The 18,124-nt window shown below is 48.9% G+C and overlaps 2 protein-coding genes across 2 annotated transcripts in view; one reads left to right on the forward strand and one right to left on the reverse strand.

The window, feature by feature from the left end:
* BRI3BP (BRI3 binding protein) overlaps positions 1-6,205 on the reverse strand; it is a 17,696-nt gene extending 11,491 nt beyond the window's left edge. Inside the window, exon 1 of the mRNA XM_007448647.1 lies at positions 5,895-6,205. Within this exon, the coding sequence (XP_007448709.1) occupies positions 5,895-6,098 (204 nt within the window). The 5' untranslated portion in view covers positions 6,099-6,205. The remainder of the gene's footprint in view (positions 1-5,894) is intronic.
* A 3,017-nt stretch (positions 6,206-9,222) lies between these two features.
* The window catches only part of DHX37 (DEAH-box helicase 37), a 31,036-nt gene continuing 22,134 nt past the window's right edge, over positions 9,223-18,124 (forward strand). Inside the window, exons 1-4 of the mRNA XM_007448738.1 lie at positions 9,223-9,328; positions 13,079-13,245; positions 16,084-16,196; positions 17,799-18,120. Coding sequence (XP_007448800.1) covers positions 9,223-9,328; positions 13,079-13,245; positions 16,084-16,196; positions 17,799-18,120 — 708 coding nt within the window. The remainder of the gene's footprint in view (positions 9,329-13,078; positions 13,246-16,083; positions 16,197-17,798; positions 18,121-18,124) is intronic.

An 18,124-nucleotide genomic window follows, 5' to 3' on the forward strand; every position in this document is an offset into this window, starting at 1 on the left:
AATTGTAATTCCTCAATCTAACCCTTGAGGATGCAATCAGGTAAGACGCATCGCGTGAAAATTCCAAAGTCAACTGGCCTGTCCCAACCCCACGGAGATACCATGTCAGCCCCACTAAAGTGGCTACACTAAAAGACACAGACAACTATCAACAGGTGAATGGAGAAAGATGTGGTTCACGTACACACACCACCCCCACACACATACCCCAGAATACTACTCGGCCATAAAAAAGAATGAAATTTTGCCATTTGCACCAGCTTGGATGGACCTGGAGCATACTATGCTTAGTGAAATAAGTCAGACAGAGAAAGACAAAAACTGGGGCTTCCCTGGAGGTCCAGTGGTTGAGACTCCACGCTTCCCGTCAAGCAGAAACAGAGACATAGAGGTAGAGAACAAATGTATGGATACCAAGGGGGAAAGGGGTGGGGTGGGAGGAACGGGGACTGACACATACACACTATTGATACTATCTATAAAACCGACAACTGATGGGAACATACTGTATAGCACAGGGAACTCTACTTACTGCACTGTAGTGTCCTAAATGGAGGGGATACGTGTATCTGTATGGCTGATTCATTTTGCTATGCAGTAGAAGCTAGCACAACATTGTAAAGCAACTAGACTCCAATAAAAATTAATTATAAAAAAAAAAAAGAGGGCTCCCCTGGTGGCACAGTGGTTGAGAGTCCGCCTGACAATGCAGGAGACATGAGTTTGTGCCCTGGCCCGGGAAGATCCCACATGCCGTGGAGCGGCTGGGCCCGTGAGCCATGGCCGCTGAGCCTGCGCTCTGCAAGGGGAGAGGCCACAACAGTGAGAGGCCCACGTACCGCAAAAAAAAAAAAAAAGAGAGAGACTCCGTGCTTCCACTGCAGGGGGCGCAAGTTCGATCCCTGGTCCGGGAACTAAGATCCTGCACACCGGGCGGCTAAAAGTTAAAAAGAAAGAAAGAAAGAAGGAAAGACAAATACTGTATGATAGCTGTTATATGTGGAATCTAAAAAATACAACAGTGAATATAACAAAAAAGAAGCAGACTCACAGATACAGAGAACAAGCTAGTAGCTACCAGTGGGGAGGGGGAAGGGGGAGGGGCCAGGTAGGGGGAGGGGTCTAAGAGGTATAGACTACTGTGTATAAAATACATAAGTTACAGCACAGGGAATACAGCCAATATTCTAAAATAACTATAACTGAAGTATAGTCCAAAAAGATATTGAATCACTGTTGTACACCTGAAACTAATATAATATTGTAAATGAACTATATTTCAATTAAAAAATAAATAAAATGCATCCAAGGGGTGGGGGGAAGACAAGAACATGTGTTGGCGAGGATGGGGAGAAAGGAATCCTCATACGCTGCTAGTGGGAACGTAAAATGGTACAGCTGTACAGAGGTTCCTTGAAATGTTGAGAGCTGCCGTATGACCCAGCAATTCCACTCCTAGGTACACACTCCAAAATACAGAAAACATATATTCGCATAAAACCTTGCACATGAATGTTCAAAGTGGCACTATTCATAGAATCCAAAAGGTGGGAACAACCCAAATGACCATCAACTGATAAATGGATAAATAAAAAGCCATAAGAAGGTATGAAATACTGACACAGGTTACAAAAGGGATGAACCTTAAAAACATGATGCTGAGTGAGAAAGAAGCCAGATGCAAAAGACCACACTGTATGATTCCATTTGTAGGAAATGCGCAGAATAGGCAAATCCATAAAGACAAAGAAGATGATGGGTTGTCAGGGGCTGGGGAAGGTGGGGTGACTGCTAATGAATATAGGGTTTCTTTGGAGGGGGGATGAAAATGTTCTAAACTTGATTGTGGTGATGGTTGCACAGCCCTGTGAATATCATAAAAATCACTGAACTTTCAATGAATGAATTGTATAGTATCTGAATTACAGCTCCATAAAGCTATTAAAAAAAAAAGACATAAATGTCAATGTCATAAAAGCCTCCCTTACCCCCAAATGGGTGAAGGGACTTTGACAGACTAAAGGGAACTAAAGAGACATGAAAACCAAATGAGATGAGCAATCGTTGATTGGGTGCTGGCTTTTTTTATAAAGGCTATAAAGGAAATGCAAATATGGGCTGTATATTACAAAATATTATTGTACTAAATTTAAGTTTTGGGGTGGAGGGGTTTTGTAGGAGAAAGTGTCATGATGTCTGCAATTTACTTTCAAAAAAAGTGTGTGTATGTGTGTGCTTGTAGTGAAAAAGAAACAGTTTGGGGGGGAAAATGGTGAACCCAGGTGGAGTTTCTAGTTGTTCCTTATTCAATTCTTTCAGCTTTTCAAAATAAAAAGGAAATATTATTTTGATTGTGGTGATGTTTTCAGGGGTATATCCATATGGCAAAATTTACCAACGTGTACACTTTTGTCCCACTTGAAATATGTGTAGTCTATGTCGATTACCCCTCAATAAAGCTGTTAGAATGTTGGTGGGAAAATAAAAAGACTGGAAAGTGTCAAAGTTACTCTGCTCAAAATATTTTCTTACAAAGCAAAAGAATGTAAGCCTCTTAAAAAAAAAAAAAGACAAACCGTTTAATAATGGCAAAGGAAAACAAAAAGCAGTTCCCAGAAAAGAAGACGCCAATGGATTCTGGATAAGTGAACAGACTATCTATCTCACAGTAAAATAATAAAACCAAAAAGTTTACTGACACTTCGTTGGAGAGGGTTTGGGAACCAGCCCTCACACGTATGATGGGAGTATAACTGGAAAGCAATTCAGTAATATCTCTCAGTACTACAAAAGTTCATGAACTGGAACTGTGCAAAAAGGACACGGCAATCAAAACTAATTTATGCTGTCAGAGTCAGGAGAGGGGTGGTCTTGGGGCAGGGGGATTTCGACCATACTTTTCTAGATCTACATGCTGGTCACATGGGCGTGTTTGGTGTGTGACAATTCATTATGTTGTATAACTTATACAGAAAAGTGCACCAATTATATTTCAATTAAAAATTTTAAAACGCACAGATCCTTTGGCTCAGCAATGACATTTCTAACAATTTACAGATGAACTTGTCTAAGCGCGCTCCAAAAAATTTATATAGGAGGGCCTTGACTGCAGCCAGGATTCACGTGGCAAAAGACAGGAAACTAATGAAACACTAGCCATCAAGAGTAGGTTGAATGACGGTGCTTCCTTACACTAAATTACACCAGGCGAATCCTTCTTATATAAATATCTTCTACCATTTACTAAATGTTTATTAAGTGCCCGGTATTGTACAACCTGACTAATCACATTCAACCCTCCAATTTACCTCCTTTGCACAAATGAGACACACAGAGGTCAAGCAACCGGCCCAAGGTCACAGAGCTAGTGAGACGCAGAGCTGGGATTCGAACCCATGTCTGTTGGAGAGCAAGGCCCATGCTCCAAACCAGAAGAAGGTCAGGGGTTAATTTTAGACAAGTCCTAGATAGAACATGGAGTGTTTCATTAAACGCCCTCAAACTTCACAACCCACTAAGCAGGTCTGGCTCGCTGAAAACTACGGTCGCCAGCAGATCCAGTTTCTTTTAATTAAGATTAACAAAACAATCTCCCCCAAGCCTGGCCGGTCTAGGCTACACTAGGCAGGAAGTATTGGGGCAGCCTCATTCTAGATGCCACAATGATCAGGGGAATCAGGAAGGGTCATGATGCTGGAAGACCAGTGAAGGTACCAGTGTGGTCCCCAGACCCACTGTGCCTGGTTCAAATTCTGGCTCTTCCACCCAGTCTGACCTGAAGCCAGTCACTTCCCCACTCTGTGCCTCAGTTTCCCTATGTGTAAAATGGAAACATTAATAGTACCTACCTCACAGGCCTGTTCTAAGGATTAAGTGAGTTACTCTACCTATAAAAGGACTTAGAATATTGGACCACCTATTTGCTAGAAGGGATGCTGCCCAGTTCATGAATTGCTGAATAAAACCAATTAGATCGTTTTTAAAAAGGCGCATTTTGGGACTTCCCTGGCAGTCCAGTGGTTAAGACTCTGTGCTTCCACTGCAGGGGGCTCAGGTACAATCCCTGGTCGGGGAACTAAGATCCTGCATGCCGCTTGGCCAAAAAAAAAAAGGAAAAAAGGTGCATCCTAAACAAATAACAAATTAGTATTATTGTCATCTCTACTGAAGGCACAAAACTTCACTTCTGACCTCGAGATTCTCAGATTCTTTGCCAGAATACAGCTGTCTTATTGGCACCAACCCATATTAAACTCATAAGTATCTATTTTGTATTTCACGTCCGCAGACCTTATATTCTCAGATAGGACCGTCGGCCAAGACATGGGTTATTTGTGCTTACCCTCCTCAAAAAAAGTCAGACTTCTTTTTGCTGTAAAAGAAATGATTTCTGCCTTCAAATGGCTCAGGCACATGGCAGGAGGGAAGGGCAGATTCACCCTCTACACTCAGGCAGACTGGATGGCCACCTTTCTGCACTCAGGTGTTTTTGTTTTCTCCCTCTGTGGCCACCTACAAAGAGATCCCGCCAGAACCCACAACCTCTATGGAGGCTCAGAACACCCATAGGAGATGGTGGTCAGAAGTTAGTTTTCCCAACAAATTAACTTGTATTTCACCTCATCCAGTTAGAATATCCAGCCAATCTGATTTGGCCTTTAATGTTCTTTTCTTTCCCCTCCACCTCAAGCACCAGAAAACTTTTTTTAAACCCTGAAAGCCCTTTCAGTGGGGCTTTGCAATGTTGATTTGCTCCTTGGCCAGGATATTAACTAACAACAGTAGCTCACACTGATTCTGCCATTACTCTGTGCCAAGAAGGTACCAACGATTCATAATTACAAACTCATAACCAAGAGGATATTATCATTAGCCCCATTTAAGGAATAAAGAAACGGAGGCTCAAAGAAGTGAAGCCACTTGCCCAAAGCCATCCAGTAAAAGCTGGAACTTAAACCCAAACTTCTCTCCGCTCCAAAACCCCAGGACTGGCGCAGAGCAAACGAATTAAGAGGACGAGCAGTAAGGGCTGTACTCAAGGAACCGCCTGACCACAGATAACTGTCCCCCTATTCACTTCCCCTTTCCCGGTGGACTTTACCCCGAATGGCTCACCCGGCTACCGAGGGCAGAGAAGGGAGAAAGAACTCCCTGCGCTTCTCCGGAGCGCTCAACACCATCCCCAGGGGTCTGAGGCTCCTCAACAGCTCCAAAGTAAACAAAACGCTCCAAGTGAAAGGCCCAGCACACAGTAGGTGCTTAAAAGGGTTGTTACGGTGCCAGGTTGCCAAAGCAACAGAGCAGACTGCATTACTCCCATTCTTAAAAACTAATTTAAAAAATAAACAGTAAAAAGCCTAAATATCTTCAAAGCAGGAGGGTCTCAGGTGCTCAGGGGAAGTGGGTCGGGTGCAAGGTTACGGGAAATTCGGGGTTGCTGGGGAGAGCGCAGCAGCGTGGGGAGAGGGCGCGGGCGCTGGCTGGCAGGGCGCCCCCCCGCCCCCACCCCGCCCCGGTGCCTGGCTCACAGTAGGCGCTCATTCAAACGTGTTGAATGAATGAATGAGAGGCGCGGCCGGCGTCAGCGCCGCCCAGAGGAGGCCCGGGGCGCGCTCCCCCGGGGGCAAGGTCCAAGGAGAAGTACCGCATGGCACAGAGGGCGCACCGAGGCCCTGCGCCGGAACCGGCCCCCAGACCCGACGCTGGCCGGGCAGGGCCTGGGCGGCAGGCGGAAGGCCCCGGGGCTCAGACCGGGCTCCCCCGCCCCAGACCCGGGCCCCCCTCTTCCCGCGCCCCGGCCGGCCTGCAGCCCAGGAGGCCGCGCACGGCCCAGGCGGGCCCCGGGTGCGCGGCGGCTGCGGCAAGGTGACCGCGGGCGCGGGCGCGGCACCCACCTTCTGAGCTGCGCGCACGTTGTCCTCGCCGAACAGGCTGCTGACGCTCTGCGAGAAGGTGTTGACCGTGCGGCGATAGCTGTTCTTCTCGGTGCCGCCGCGGCCCCGTGCCCCTTGCACGCCCGGGGCCAGCAGCCCGAGCAGCAGCAGCAGCAGCAGGAACCCAGCCTGGGCCTGGGGTCCGCCCGAAGCGCGCGCACCCATCCTGGGGCCGGTGGGATGCGGGGTCCGGGAGAAGGGTGAGAGCCGCACGGTGGGACGCCGCGGCTCCGGCGGGGACCGCGTTGGCGCGCTCGGTGGCAGAGCACCGCACCCCTGCCCGCGCCGCCGCCGCCGCTGCCGCGCCACCTGCCCCGCCCCGCGCGCACAGGCTCGAAGGCCCTGCCCACGCTGCGCCCCGCCCCCGGACGCGGGACCCGCCGGCGACCTGACCGGAGCGCGAGAGGCGGCTGTGAGGTTGATGATCTCCCCGCCCCCACCCCCCGGAAGTCTTCCCTGACCTGGTGGGGCTTTAACCTTTTCTTTTTTTAAAAATAATTTTTAACTTTTCTATAAAAAGCAACCCAAGCTTGTAAAAGTGGAAACAGCCCCAACAAGGACAATGAGTGCAATTGATTGGAAAATATGAACTGTAAACATTTTATATATCGCTGAATTTATAATGACACCCCAAAATTGGCCACCGTTGCCGATGGCATGGGCACGAGCTTATTCGTTCATTCTGAAATGTTTAAAAGAAAAGCATTAAGCATCCCTCCTGCCCTTCTTCAAAGAACTCTATTTCAGAGTCACAAAATAGTCGAGGACCGAAAGTTCCTTTTAGGAAAGTCCCGCTAGTAAATGAGGAGGGAGTGAAAGAGATTAGAAAATTAGAAATTAGAAAATCCGTTTGCACTCCTTAATGAAATGACGGGTCCAGGCCACGATCATCAAGACACTAAAACCAAAAGGTGGCAGGGTCGGTGGGGAACTTAAAAAAGGAGGCGCCAGGTGGTCAGGACCTGGACCCGCCAGTCTTAGTGGCAGAAGTACCAGCGCCACCTATGATGGATTCTTGCCAAACACTTTGGACCCAAACTTGATGTGGCCTCCACATATAACCAACAGTTTACAGGAAATATGGGGGATGGAGGAAAAAAATTAGAAGCAGCAGAAGCAATCAGCTAAAGCCAGAATGTGGAGCATTCAACACGATAAATGACCCAGTTTCCTCAATAAGTAAATGACATAAAAAATAAAAGCAGGGTGGCTTCCCTGGTGGCGCAGTGGTTGAGAGTCCGCCCGCCGATGCAGTGGCCACGGGTTCGTGCCCCAGTCTGGGAAGACCCCACATGCCGCGGAGCAGCTGGGCCCGTGAGCCATGGTCGCTGGGCCTGTGAGTCCGGAGCCTGTGCTCTGCAACGGGAGAGGCCACAACAGTGAGGAGCCTTGTTTGCATCCTAAATCAAACCATGTCTAACCAGACATTTTTTGAGACCACCAGGAAAATTAAACTTACCTTTTGTCAACCCAAAGAGTGAAAAATTGCCTCTTTTTGAACTTACATTTTTCTAGATTCCTGGTGAGGTTTTCATATATTCACTGGCCTTATATTTCTTCTTTTTTTTAAAGGAAACTTTTTTTTATATTGAAGTATAGCATACCAACAGAAAAATACACAAATCATAAGGTGCCTCTCCATGAATTTAAATGACACACAAGGTGACCAGCACCCAGGTTGAGAAAAGGAACATTACCAGCTTTGCAAAACGGCTCCCTTTGCCCTCTCCCATTCACTACGCCCCCTCCAAAATTTAGGGGATTCATTTTGCCTGTTTTTGAACTTTATGTGAATTGGATCATAAAGTATGATCTTTTGTGATTGGCTTCTTTTGTTCAACATTATATTAATGAGATCCATGCTGTTGTGTATTTGCCTTTTCACCTTTTGCTTTAGAGAGTGTTCTTTATAACTTCTGGAGATAATACTTTGGTATATAATATTTTAGAAGAAAATATAAGAGAATGTTCTATTACCTACCTAATATTTTGAAGATGAACACATGTTTTATTTACTTAAATAAACATATTTAAAGAAGAAACTGTAGATCACTATCATCCTAAGCAATAAAACCCATGAAAACACAGGTCTGATTTGCTCATTATAACTTTTTCCCCCCAAATCCTTTTTAATTCATTAAAAGCATGTTCATATGTATACTATCTAAATCCTCTCACGCACCACCTGTGTATTCGTGGGGGCTTTTTTTTTCTCACACACACACACACACACACACACACACACACACACACTGTATTTTATTTTTTACAAGAGATAAATAAACTGAAACCAAGCATTGTAAATGGATGATCGCAACAAAAGGGGGGTTTGTTTTTGCTTTTGGGGGGAAGAGGGGAACTCATTCAAATTAACCACACTCTTCATTCATTCATTCATTCCAATCAACAACAATTTATTGCTTACCTGCTCTGCAGCATATCTTGCTCTGCATTGGCTCACGGGCCCAACCGCTCCGCGGCATGTGGGATCTTCCCGGACCAAGGCACGAACCCGTGTCCCCTGTATCGACAGGCAGACTCTCAACCACTGCACCACCACGGAAGCCCCAAATAAGTCTTAAAAATAACTTTATCCTTTCTAAAACTCTAAAATAACGCCTAGTGCCTTCACTTTTTTTGTGATATAATTTAAATGTTTGCCCTTAACCAATTAATGCTTTTAACAGAAAAATGGAGACACAATATAGATGTTCTAGTTGCAAGATACAGGATTCAGAAAATACATTATTTCCCAGTGCGCTACAGACAATGAGATGTGGTCATGAGAATTCAAAGTTGTCTAACAGATGCCTTCTTTTAGTTCTACCTGTCACTGTAATGGAAATATTTAGGGCCTTTTTATTACACAACTGTTTCTCGTAGGAATATCAAAAAATGCAGATAAGCAAAAAAGAGAAGGAAGAAGATTGTATTGGGGCAGGGTAATATTTTTAAAGGTGACAGAACACTCCCATTCCCAAATAGCCAAATTAATATTAGTGTTCAGAGACTCAGACCAAACCTCTGTGAGAACAGTCCGGGGCTTAAACTGAGTCCTCCGCAGCCCCGCCCCCTCCTCTAACTTGGTCCCGCCTCCGCCGCCGCCCGGCCCTGGCTTTCAGCGTGGCCCGCCTCCAGCCCCGCCCCCAGGGATTCCGTTAGGTTCAGCTCTCGCGAGAGCGCAGCCCGGAAATTTTCCGGCCGGAACGCCCGGTGGGAACCCACGTGGGTTGGGCTTCGTAGTGTGCTGGTCGCAGGACCCGCGGGAGCAGAACAGGAGCCGGGCGCCATGGGGAAGCTGCGCCGAAGGTACAACATCAAGGGGCGTCAGCAGGCGGCCCCCGGCCCTTCGAAGGGCCCTCCCGAGCCGCCCCCTGTGCGGCTGGAACTGGAGGGTAAGTAAGGCGCCCCCGGACTAGGGCTGGGATTCGGGGGAGGGACCAACGAGGGCCTCGGGGCCACGGCTGCCCAATGGGGGCCGAAGGGCTCCCGGCCTATGCCCTGCCTCCGCGACTCAAGCGGGCGACACGGAGAGACACCCCCCTCCCAGATGGTACAAAGGAAGGGGGAATAGTGACAGTTTCGTTTTAACTGAATTTGGAACAATACCTGGAGTTTTTTTCCAGTGGGGTCCAGCCCAAGTATAGCTATAGGGGGAGTCTGGGCAAGGAATTACAAGGTAATTCCATCCATTCTGATGGCTTCGATTATAACCTCCCTACCAGCGACCCCTAAGTTTGTATTTTTCAGCCCAGACCTGTCTGCTTAGCTCCAGGCTGCTTAACATTTCTGCCCAGATGCCTCCGTTTTGTTAGGAATGGCTGCTATGTGCCAGGCACTATTCTAGGAGAGTAACAAGAGGAGATTAAGGGAAAAACTCCCTGCCCTGCAGAGCTTCTGGGAAGAGACAAGCAAAGATAAACACAAAATACATAGAACGTTTTGCATACATTCATACTAAAGAGATAAAGCACAAGAGGTGTTTAGACAGGTTGCAGTGTTTCATGGCAGGGGGGGTGGGGGCGGCGGGGAAGGCCCTATTGAGAAAGCGTTGAATCCTTTTTTAAGACCTGAAGGCAGTCAGAATGGCTGAGTGGAGATGAAATTTAAAATGCAGGCAGAAAAAAATAAAATAAAATGGGGGCAGGATCTTCTAGGGCCTGGTAGGTCATGGTGAGGATGGTGGCCCTGCAGAGTTGAGAGCAGAGGAGGGACACAGGATGGGCTTAGGGTTTTTTTGTTTTTGTTTTTTAATAAATTTATTTTATTTACTTATTTTTGGCTGCGTTGGGTCTTCGTTGCTGCCAACAGGCTTTCTCTAGTTGTGGCGAGCAGGGGCTACTCTTCGTTGTGGTGCGCTGGCTTCTCATTGTGGTGGCTTCTCTTGTTGCAAAGCACGGTCTCTAGGCGTGTGGGCTTCAGTAGTTGCAGCACGCGGGCTCAGTAGTTGTGGCTCGTGGGCTCTAGAGCACAGACTCGGTAGTTGTGGCGCACGGACTTAGTTGCTCCGCAGCATGTGGGATCTTCCCTGACCAGAGATCGAACCCATGTCCCCTGCATTGGCAGGCGGATTCTCAACCACTGCGCCACCAGGGAAGCCCAGGGCTTAGGTTTTAACAGCATCACTTTGCTGTGTTGAGGAAAAGCAGTAGAGGGCAGAGAATCTGGGCGATCTGATAGGAGGCTGCTGAGTACATCGACTCTAGCAGGAGTTGATGCTTGGACCAGGGAGGCAGCAGTAGAGGTGGTGAGAGGTGGTTGGATTCAGGATGTATTTGGAAGATGGAGCTTAGTTCTGGCTGTGCGCAAGAGCAAAGGACACGTCAAGAACAAATCCCAGGCGTGCGGCTGGAGGCTGGAGAAAGCAGGCATGGGCAGCTTGCGGGGAGGCCAGGAGCTTGGCTTTGGATATGAGTGGTTTGGGGGGCCTGTCAGATATCCAAGTAGAAGGGTCAGCAGGCAGCTGCTGAATCGGACTCTTGAGAGAGGCAAGTCCAGGCGAGATAGCAGTTTGGAATCATCTGTGTATAGATGATATTTAATTGAAGTCTGAAGACCAGACTGGCTCGCTGAGGCAATAAGTCCGGTCCAGTGAGGTGGGAAGAGAACCCTGGGAGAGTGTGGTTGTCCGGGGACCAAGAGGAAGACCTGCTGTCTGTGTCAGATGTGGCCGTGGGATCAGGCAGGGAGAGAAAGGACCGTGGATGTAACACTGGGGAGGCCATCGGCGACCATGATGGGTCCAGTTTCGGGGGAGAGTTGGGCTGAAGTGATTGAGTGGGTTCAGCTGTCTTGCAGGCCCCTGAGACTGAACACATTCCAAAGTTGGACTCATCCAGCTGCTTGTATAGGATCCCTGAGGGCCAAGCCGATTTAGGTGTTAGGGAAGAGTGAGTCTAGATTCAGGAGGTGGATGGAGGGAGAGAGAGCCGGGGCCGCTGGGGAAGCCTGCTTCCCTCGACCCGCTAATCAGCCTCTTCCACACTCTCCTCTTGGACCCGGAAGGCAGTGGGGTTATAGGAAAGATTGTCAGAGTGGGAATCTGGAGTCCGAATTCCCGCCTCGGAAGTTGCAGGGATAGGCTGGGAGTTGAAGCAAATCGCCTGGCATCTCTGTGCCTCAGTGTTCTCCGCTGTCAAATGGGTCCAGCAGTAACAGTCATCCTACCTGCTCTCAGAGTCATGGAGGTGGTATTTTGGGAGAATGTTTGGGACTGAAACGAGAATGCTTTGAAAAGTAAAGACAAGCTGTAGAGATGTGACATTGTCCTGTGATGGGCGTCATCCATTGTAACAGCAGTGACAACTCAGGAAGTGAGATGGCCCCTCTAAGAGGGCAGAAGACCCCTGGACTGACAGTTGGGTGAGAGCAGAGGGACCCGAGGTCTCGTAGACTGAAAGATTTGGGGAAAGTTGTTTCTCACCCCAGAACAAGACATCTCTGTCTATCTCCACCTTTCTCAGGGGCCAGAGGGATCTTACAAGAATATAAAGCAGGTTACCTTCTTCAAAGAGCTTTCCCCGATCCAATATCACCCTTCTTCTTATTTTTGTTTTTAGCGCATCTCCCCCGCCCCCTTTTTTTCTATAGCACAGTGGTTCTCAAATTTTTTGCACCAAGAACCCTTGTACATTCCTAAAAATTGAGGACCCCAAAGTGCTTTTGTTAGTGTGGGTTGTGTCTGTCGATATTTACCGTATTAGAAATTAAAACCGAGAGATTTTGAAACACAAGTGCGTACAAGCACACACTCGTTTAGCTGTCACCACGTCACACGATTTGGAGCCTTTGGAAAATGCTGCTATACACTCTTTTCTTTTTCTCCCCCTGCTTTTAATTTGTTTGAGAACTGCAGAATGGATGGCTTGCATTGCTTAAAATAGTCTCATTCTTCTTACTGAGGAGCACACAACCTCTCCTACACTCGGTAATGTCATAAAGATGTACAAAGCCTGAGCAGTTAGTAAAAGTCAGACACTGCCTGTACGGGGACTCCAGCGTTGGGTGTCAGGCAGAAATAGGTGCTCCCCAAGCCCCCTCATCCCCATGGTGCTACAGTAGGTTTGAGTTGAAGAGTGATAAGGGAGCTGGATTTTGGTCTGAAACGTATACTTTCAAACTCCGACTTTTTTTTTTGGCCACGCCACACGGCTTTTGGGATCTTAGTTCCCTGACCAGGGATTGAACCCGTGCCCCTGGTGGTGGAAGCGTGGAGTCCTAACCACTGGACCACCAGGGATGTCCCAGACTCCACCATTTAAAAATAGATGTGACGCAAGCTTGGTACTCAGGCCACTGTACACGTGTGAGAGAGGGTCTTTCAGAGTTATTGTAAAGATGGTTTACCGTAAAGATGGCCCCGCTGGGAGGGAGGCGCGGTTGCAGCCTGTTCCCTCCTTGCTGCGCCCCCATCCCTCTGCCCGCAACGCGAGGACGGCTGACCCGTGGCAGGTGCTGGGTGGACCGGTGGAATGAAGGTGTGACGGGCGTGCGCCCCCGTTCCTATGCGGGTGCTCGGGTGGCTCTCACTGTGGGCAGGAGGGTCAGCCCGGAGGAAAACGGCGTTAACGCAGCATCCTGAGACTCGCAGGCGTCCGCACTTTCCATCCTCCAGGACCGTGGGTCAGGCGAGCGTGTCTTTTCAGATAAGGACACGTTGAAAGGAGTCGATGCAAGCAACGCGCTCGTCCTGCCTGGCAAGAAAAAGAAGGCCAAAGCCCCTCCCCTGTCCAAGAAGGAGAAGAAACCCCTGACCAAGAGGGAGCGGAAGATGCTGCAGAGAATCTTAGAGCAGAAGGAGAAGAAACGCCAGGTGTGCGCACGCGCTGTCTGCACGGCAAGGGGTGGGTCGGGGCGTCTGTGGCCCCCGACGTGATCCCTGTGGCCGGGACTGTCGGATAGAACTTTCCAGAAGGAGGGGCAAGTTCTGTGTCTGCAATGTCCAGTACAGTGGTCACCAGCCACACGTGGCTGTTGAGCGCTTGAGATGTGGCCAGTGTGGCCGAGGAGTTGGATTTTTAATGTGATTTGGTTTTAATTAACTTAAATGCAAATAGCCACGTGTGACTAGTGCCCCGTACGGGACACACAGATCCAGAACCTTTCCAGTCCTTGGGGGATGTGCTACTTGGGTATCTGTCAGTCTGGGACAGGTCCAGCTTTGTGGAGGCCACGTGTTTGTTGAACCAGGAGTTGGTCGATCAACGTGCTCACTTTTTATTCTCCCCCCTCATTCATTTTGTTGTTTATTTTTTAACTTCATTCTGGAGAATTTTAACCTTTTTTGCTTAATTTTTTTTTAAGGAGAAAATTTTGTAACGAGAAATTCAAACATATATAAAGGTAGAGACAACAGTGTCATGGACTCCAGTGTGCCTGTCACCAGCTCCAACAGTTGTCAGGCTCATGGTCAACCTTGGTCGTCTCCACAGCCGGTCACTTTCCCACCCCCTGTGTCAGAGCCCAGGCAGCATCAATCTGTACTAGTTTCTGTGGCTGCCTTGACAAGTGGCCACAAACTGGGTGGCTTAAAACAATGGAAATGTGTTCTCTCAGTGATCCAGAAGCCAGAAGTCTGAAATCGAGGTGTCAGCAGGGCCGTGTCCCTTCTGAACTTTCCAGGGGACAGTCCTACCTGGCCTCTTCCAGCTCCTGTGGCTCCAGGTTTCCTCGGCTCGTGGCCACATTGCTCCAGTCTCTGCCTCTGTCTTTATGTGGGATGCTCCCCCTGTGTGTCCCTCCTCTGTGTATCTCTCATAAGGACACTTGTCTTTTTCTTTTTCTTTTTTGTTTGTTTGTTTTTCTGTTTTGTTTTGTTTTGTTTTTTGCGGTACGCGGGCCTCTCACTGCTGTGGCCTCTCCCGTTGCGGAGCAAAGGCTCCGGATGCGCAGGCTCAGCAGCCATGGCTCACGGGCCCAGCCGCTCCGCGGCATGTGGGATCTTCCCGGACCGGGACACGAACATGCGTCCCCCGCATCGGCAGGCGGACTCTCGACCATTGCGCCACCAGGGAAGCCCCTATTTTTCTTTTTTTAAAAAAATGTTTTGGCTGCACCACGTGGCATGCAGGATCTTAGTTCCTGACCAGGGATGGAACCTGTGCCGCCTGCAGTGGAAGCGCAGGGTCTTAACCACTGGACCGCCAGGCAAGTCCCAAGGACACTCATCTTTGAATTTAGGACTCACCTGGATAATTCAGGATTTCATCTTGAGATCCTTAAGCTAATTACCCTTAACTTAAAAAGGCCCTTTTTCTGAATAAGATCCCATTCTGGGACATGGATATATGTTTTCGGAGGGCCACCATTCAACCATATACATATCCCTGAATATTTCAGTTTGCATCTCTAAAATAAGGACCGTTTCAAATTACCACAGTGCCATTAGCATGTCTGAATTTTTTCAAAATACCATTAGATATCCAGTAAACAGTCAAATTTCTAATTGTTTCATAGATGCTCTCCACCCGCATCTCTTTTCTTTCCCCCTTATATTTGTTGCAGAGATTGGTTTGTTTGTCTCAGAGACTTTCCCACTGTCTGGATTAAAAACTTTTTATCTCTGATATAAACATGGTCTTCCACCCTCCGAATTTCCTATAAATTGATATTTGGGTCTGGGGCAGTGACTCTCAACTGGGACAGTTTTGCCCCCCACCTCCGGGAACATTTAGCCAAATCTGGACATATCTGGGGTTGTGACGATTTGGGGGACGCTACTGGCATCTGGGGGGTAGAGGTCTGGGATGCTGTTAAACAGCCTGCAGTGCTCATAACATCAAAAAATTATCTGGCCCCAAATGCCAGTAGTGTGAAGGCTGAGAAACCCTGATCTAGAGGCTTCAGGAGATTCTCTCTCGTTAGTCTTTCTGGCAAGGTGACCACACGGCGTGCTGTGTCCACCAGGGGACACACAGGCCTCCCGTTAGCATCTCTGACGCTTGGTCCCTGGAGCCCTTCATGCAGGGGAGGCTCACTGTCCTGTGAGTGTGTCCTATTTTAAATGCTGTGAGCATCTTTTCTTGCTGTTCTGTATGTTGTTTTTTATCGATTATGAAATGTGTGTGTGTGTGTGTGTATGTATATATATATATATGTATATATATATATATATATATATACACGAACACGTATAAAAGCAGATATAAAATTATATCTGTGTAATTTCAAGAATAACAAAACAAACACTCATGAATTGCTCACCCAGGGGAAAGGAACCAACTGGACCCGCCCCCGCTCACTGCTTTATTCAGAGCAGAGTGGGGACCACTTCCTGTCACACACACAGCTGTTCTTCCCTTGTACTAACTGCCAGGAAGTCTTGCATTATACAAATGGGCCCTACTTTATTTATTCCATCTCCCGTGGATGGGCATCTGGATAGTCGATGATCTTCCCTTACGACACACCGTGGTGCAAAGAGAGCCTTGTTTATCCAACCCCAGACTCTGTAAGGGGGCAGAAAGCCACCCTAAGCTCACGCGTCTGTTGGCGTTAAGAACTCCATGAAGGATGGTAATTGCAGTTCGACCTTTGGTTTAAAAAAGACTGTAGGTGTTAGTGATGCTGGAATTTTATTTAGAGTCTCAGCTTCCCTTCTGAAGAGGGGATCATGATGCCAAATGTGTAACACACTCATTTCCTTCCCCAGCGAGCAGACATGCTCCAGAAATTGAGCGAAGTCCAGGTTTCAGAAGCTGAGATGAAACTGTTTTACACCACGTCCAAACTGGGCACTGGGGACCGCATGTACCGCACCAAAGAGTGAGTCGGCTGGCTCCTTCCTGAAGCCTGTCCTTCCCGCCAGGGCTCCCAGGGGGGCTCAAGGGTCATGGCGTCTTCTGGGGTTATGAGAAAATACATTTGCAATGATGCGTGTGCTAAAATGCCTCAAACGGGTAGAAGCCTCAGATAATGCAAAATATCCTACAGTGCACAGGATGGCAAAGTTCTTACTCCAGGATGCTGGCGTTTTCCTGCAACGCTGAGTCCTGCCTTATAGGTCCTTCCAGCTTTTGCAGGGACGAGTGGGCTAGAAGTTGTCATCAAGGAGGTCAAGGATTTGATTTAGCCCATTAGCAGGTTTTGTTTGGTTCATGTATCATCGTTAGACATTTGGATCTTTTGAACATGTATGAGTCTCCTAGGGCTGCAGTAACAGGTCACCACAAACTGGGGACCTTGAAACAAGAGGAATTTATTCTTGTGGTCCTGACCGCCAGACGTCCAAAGTCAAGGTGTTGGTGGGGTTGGTTCCTGCTGGAGGCCAGAGAATCTGTTCCAGCCTCTCCCCCAGCTTCTGGTGGTGCCAGCCATCCTGGGCTCTCCGTGGCTGGTAAACATGTCACCGCAGTCTCTGCCTCATCGTCACGTGGCATCCTCTGTGTGTCTTCCATGGCCTTCTGTCTGTGTCTGGGTCTCTGTTTTCTTTTTTCTTTTTTTTTTCTGGCCACGCAGCATGCGGGATCCTAGTTCCCCGACCAGAGATTGAACCCATGCCCCCTGCATTGGGAGCATGGAGTCTTAACCACTGGACCACCAAGGAAGTCCCCTGGGTCTCTGTTTTCTTATAAGGACACCAGTTACTGGATTTAGGGCCCATCCTAATCTAGTATGACCTCATCTTAATGACATCCTGAAGACCCTGTTTCCAAATAAGGTCACACTCTGAGCATCTGGGTGGCCATGAATTTTGGGGAGACACTATTCAACAGTCAACATTTAAGAATTAGGAGATTTCACATTAAAATCCAGGGTCCCCCCCTGGTCTTGACCAGTTGGATGATGTGGCCCCACCAGCTGGCCTTCCCACAGAGCAGCCGGCGTTAGATGGGGCCCGTGTGCTCCCCCCAGCCCAGGCCCCTGCCCACTGCTCTCACACTTGGCCCTCTCTGCTCATTTCCAGTACTGACCTGTTAAGCCTTGTGCATTTAACGACTGCTTATCAAGTGCAAACTGCATCTCAGGCTCTCCTGTGGGCCCTAGGAATAGAGCAGTGCCCAAAAATTAAATTTCTTCGCTTAAGAAACTCACATTCTAATGGTGGGGAGATGGGCAGTGATCCAGTGGATACATATATATTTAGTGCTGGTGAGCCCTAAGCAGAAGAGGGCAGGTAGAAGGGAATGGAGGCGGGTGGGGGAGGTGATTGAGGCTACACGGTAAGGGAAAGTCTTCCTGAGAGGCGTCCTTGGAATCAGGTAAGGGAGCAGGTGTCTTCAGGGAGCATGGGCAGCGGGTGCAAAGGCCCTGCGGCAGGAAGGGGCGTGGCCTTTGCTTCCTGGCCTCTGAGGAGCCTGCAGCAACCCAGAGCTGCCTCAGGTTGACTGGCCCGTCCTAGGGTCTGACTTCTGGCTCTCCCGGCAGGAAGCCCGACAGCGTGGCAGCCCAGGGTCTGGAGAAGATCAGCAGCCTCAGCGGGGCCCGCCGGAAGCGCCACCACCAGGAGGCAGAACAGGAGGAGTCTGAGTCCTCAGCGGAGTCTGGACCCGAGGAGACCCCAGCGGACGAGCTGGCAGAGGCCGGTGCAGGGTCATCCCCAGCGCATCTGCCACCAGCTCCGCCCGGGGCCAGGGGCCAGAGCCCAGTGCCCAGCGGGCTGGCCGAGACTCCTGCCCCTCCACCAACTCCTCCTGCGGCAACCTCTGCCCTGGCCAGGCCCCCAGCGAAGCCCGCCATCTTTGTCCCCGTGA

This window comes from Lipotes vexillifer, unplaced genomic scaffold, assembly GCF_000442215.2.
Source record: "Lipotes vexillifer unplaced genomic scaffold, Lipotes_vexillifer_v1.1 scaffold21, whole genome shotgun sequence".
NCBI classification, from domain to species: Eukaryota; Metazoa; Chordata; class Mammalia; order Artiodactyla; family Lipotidae; genus Lipotes; species Lipotes vexillifer.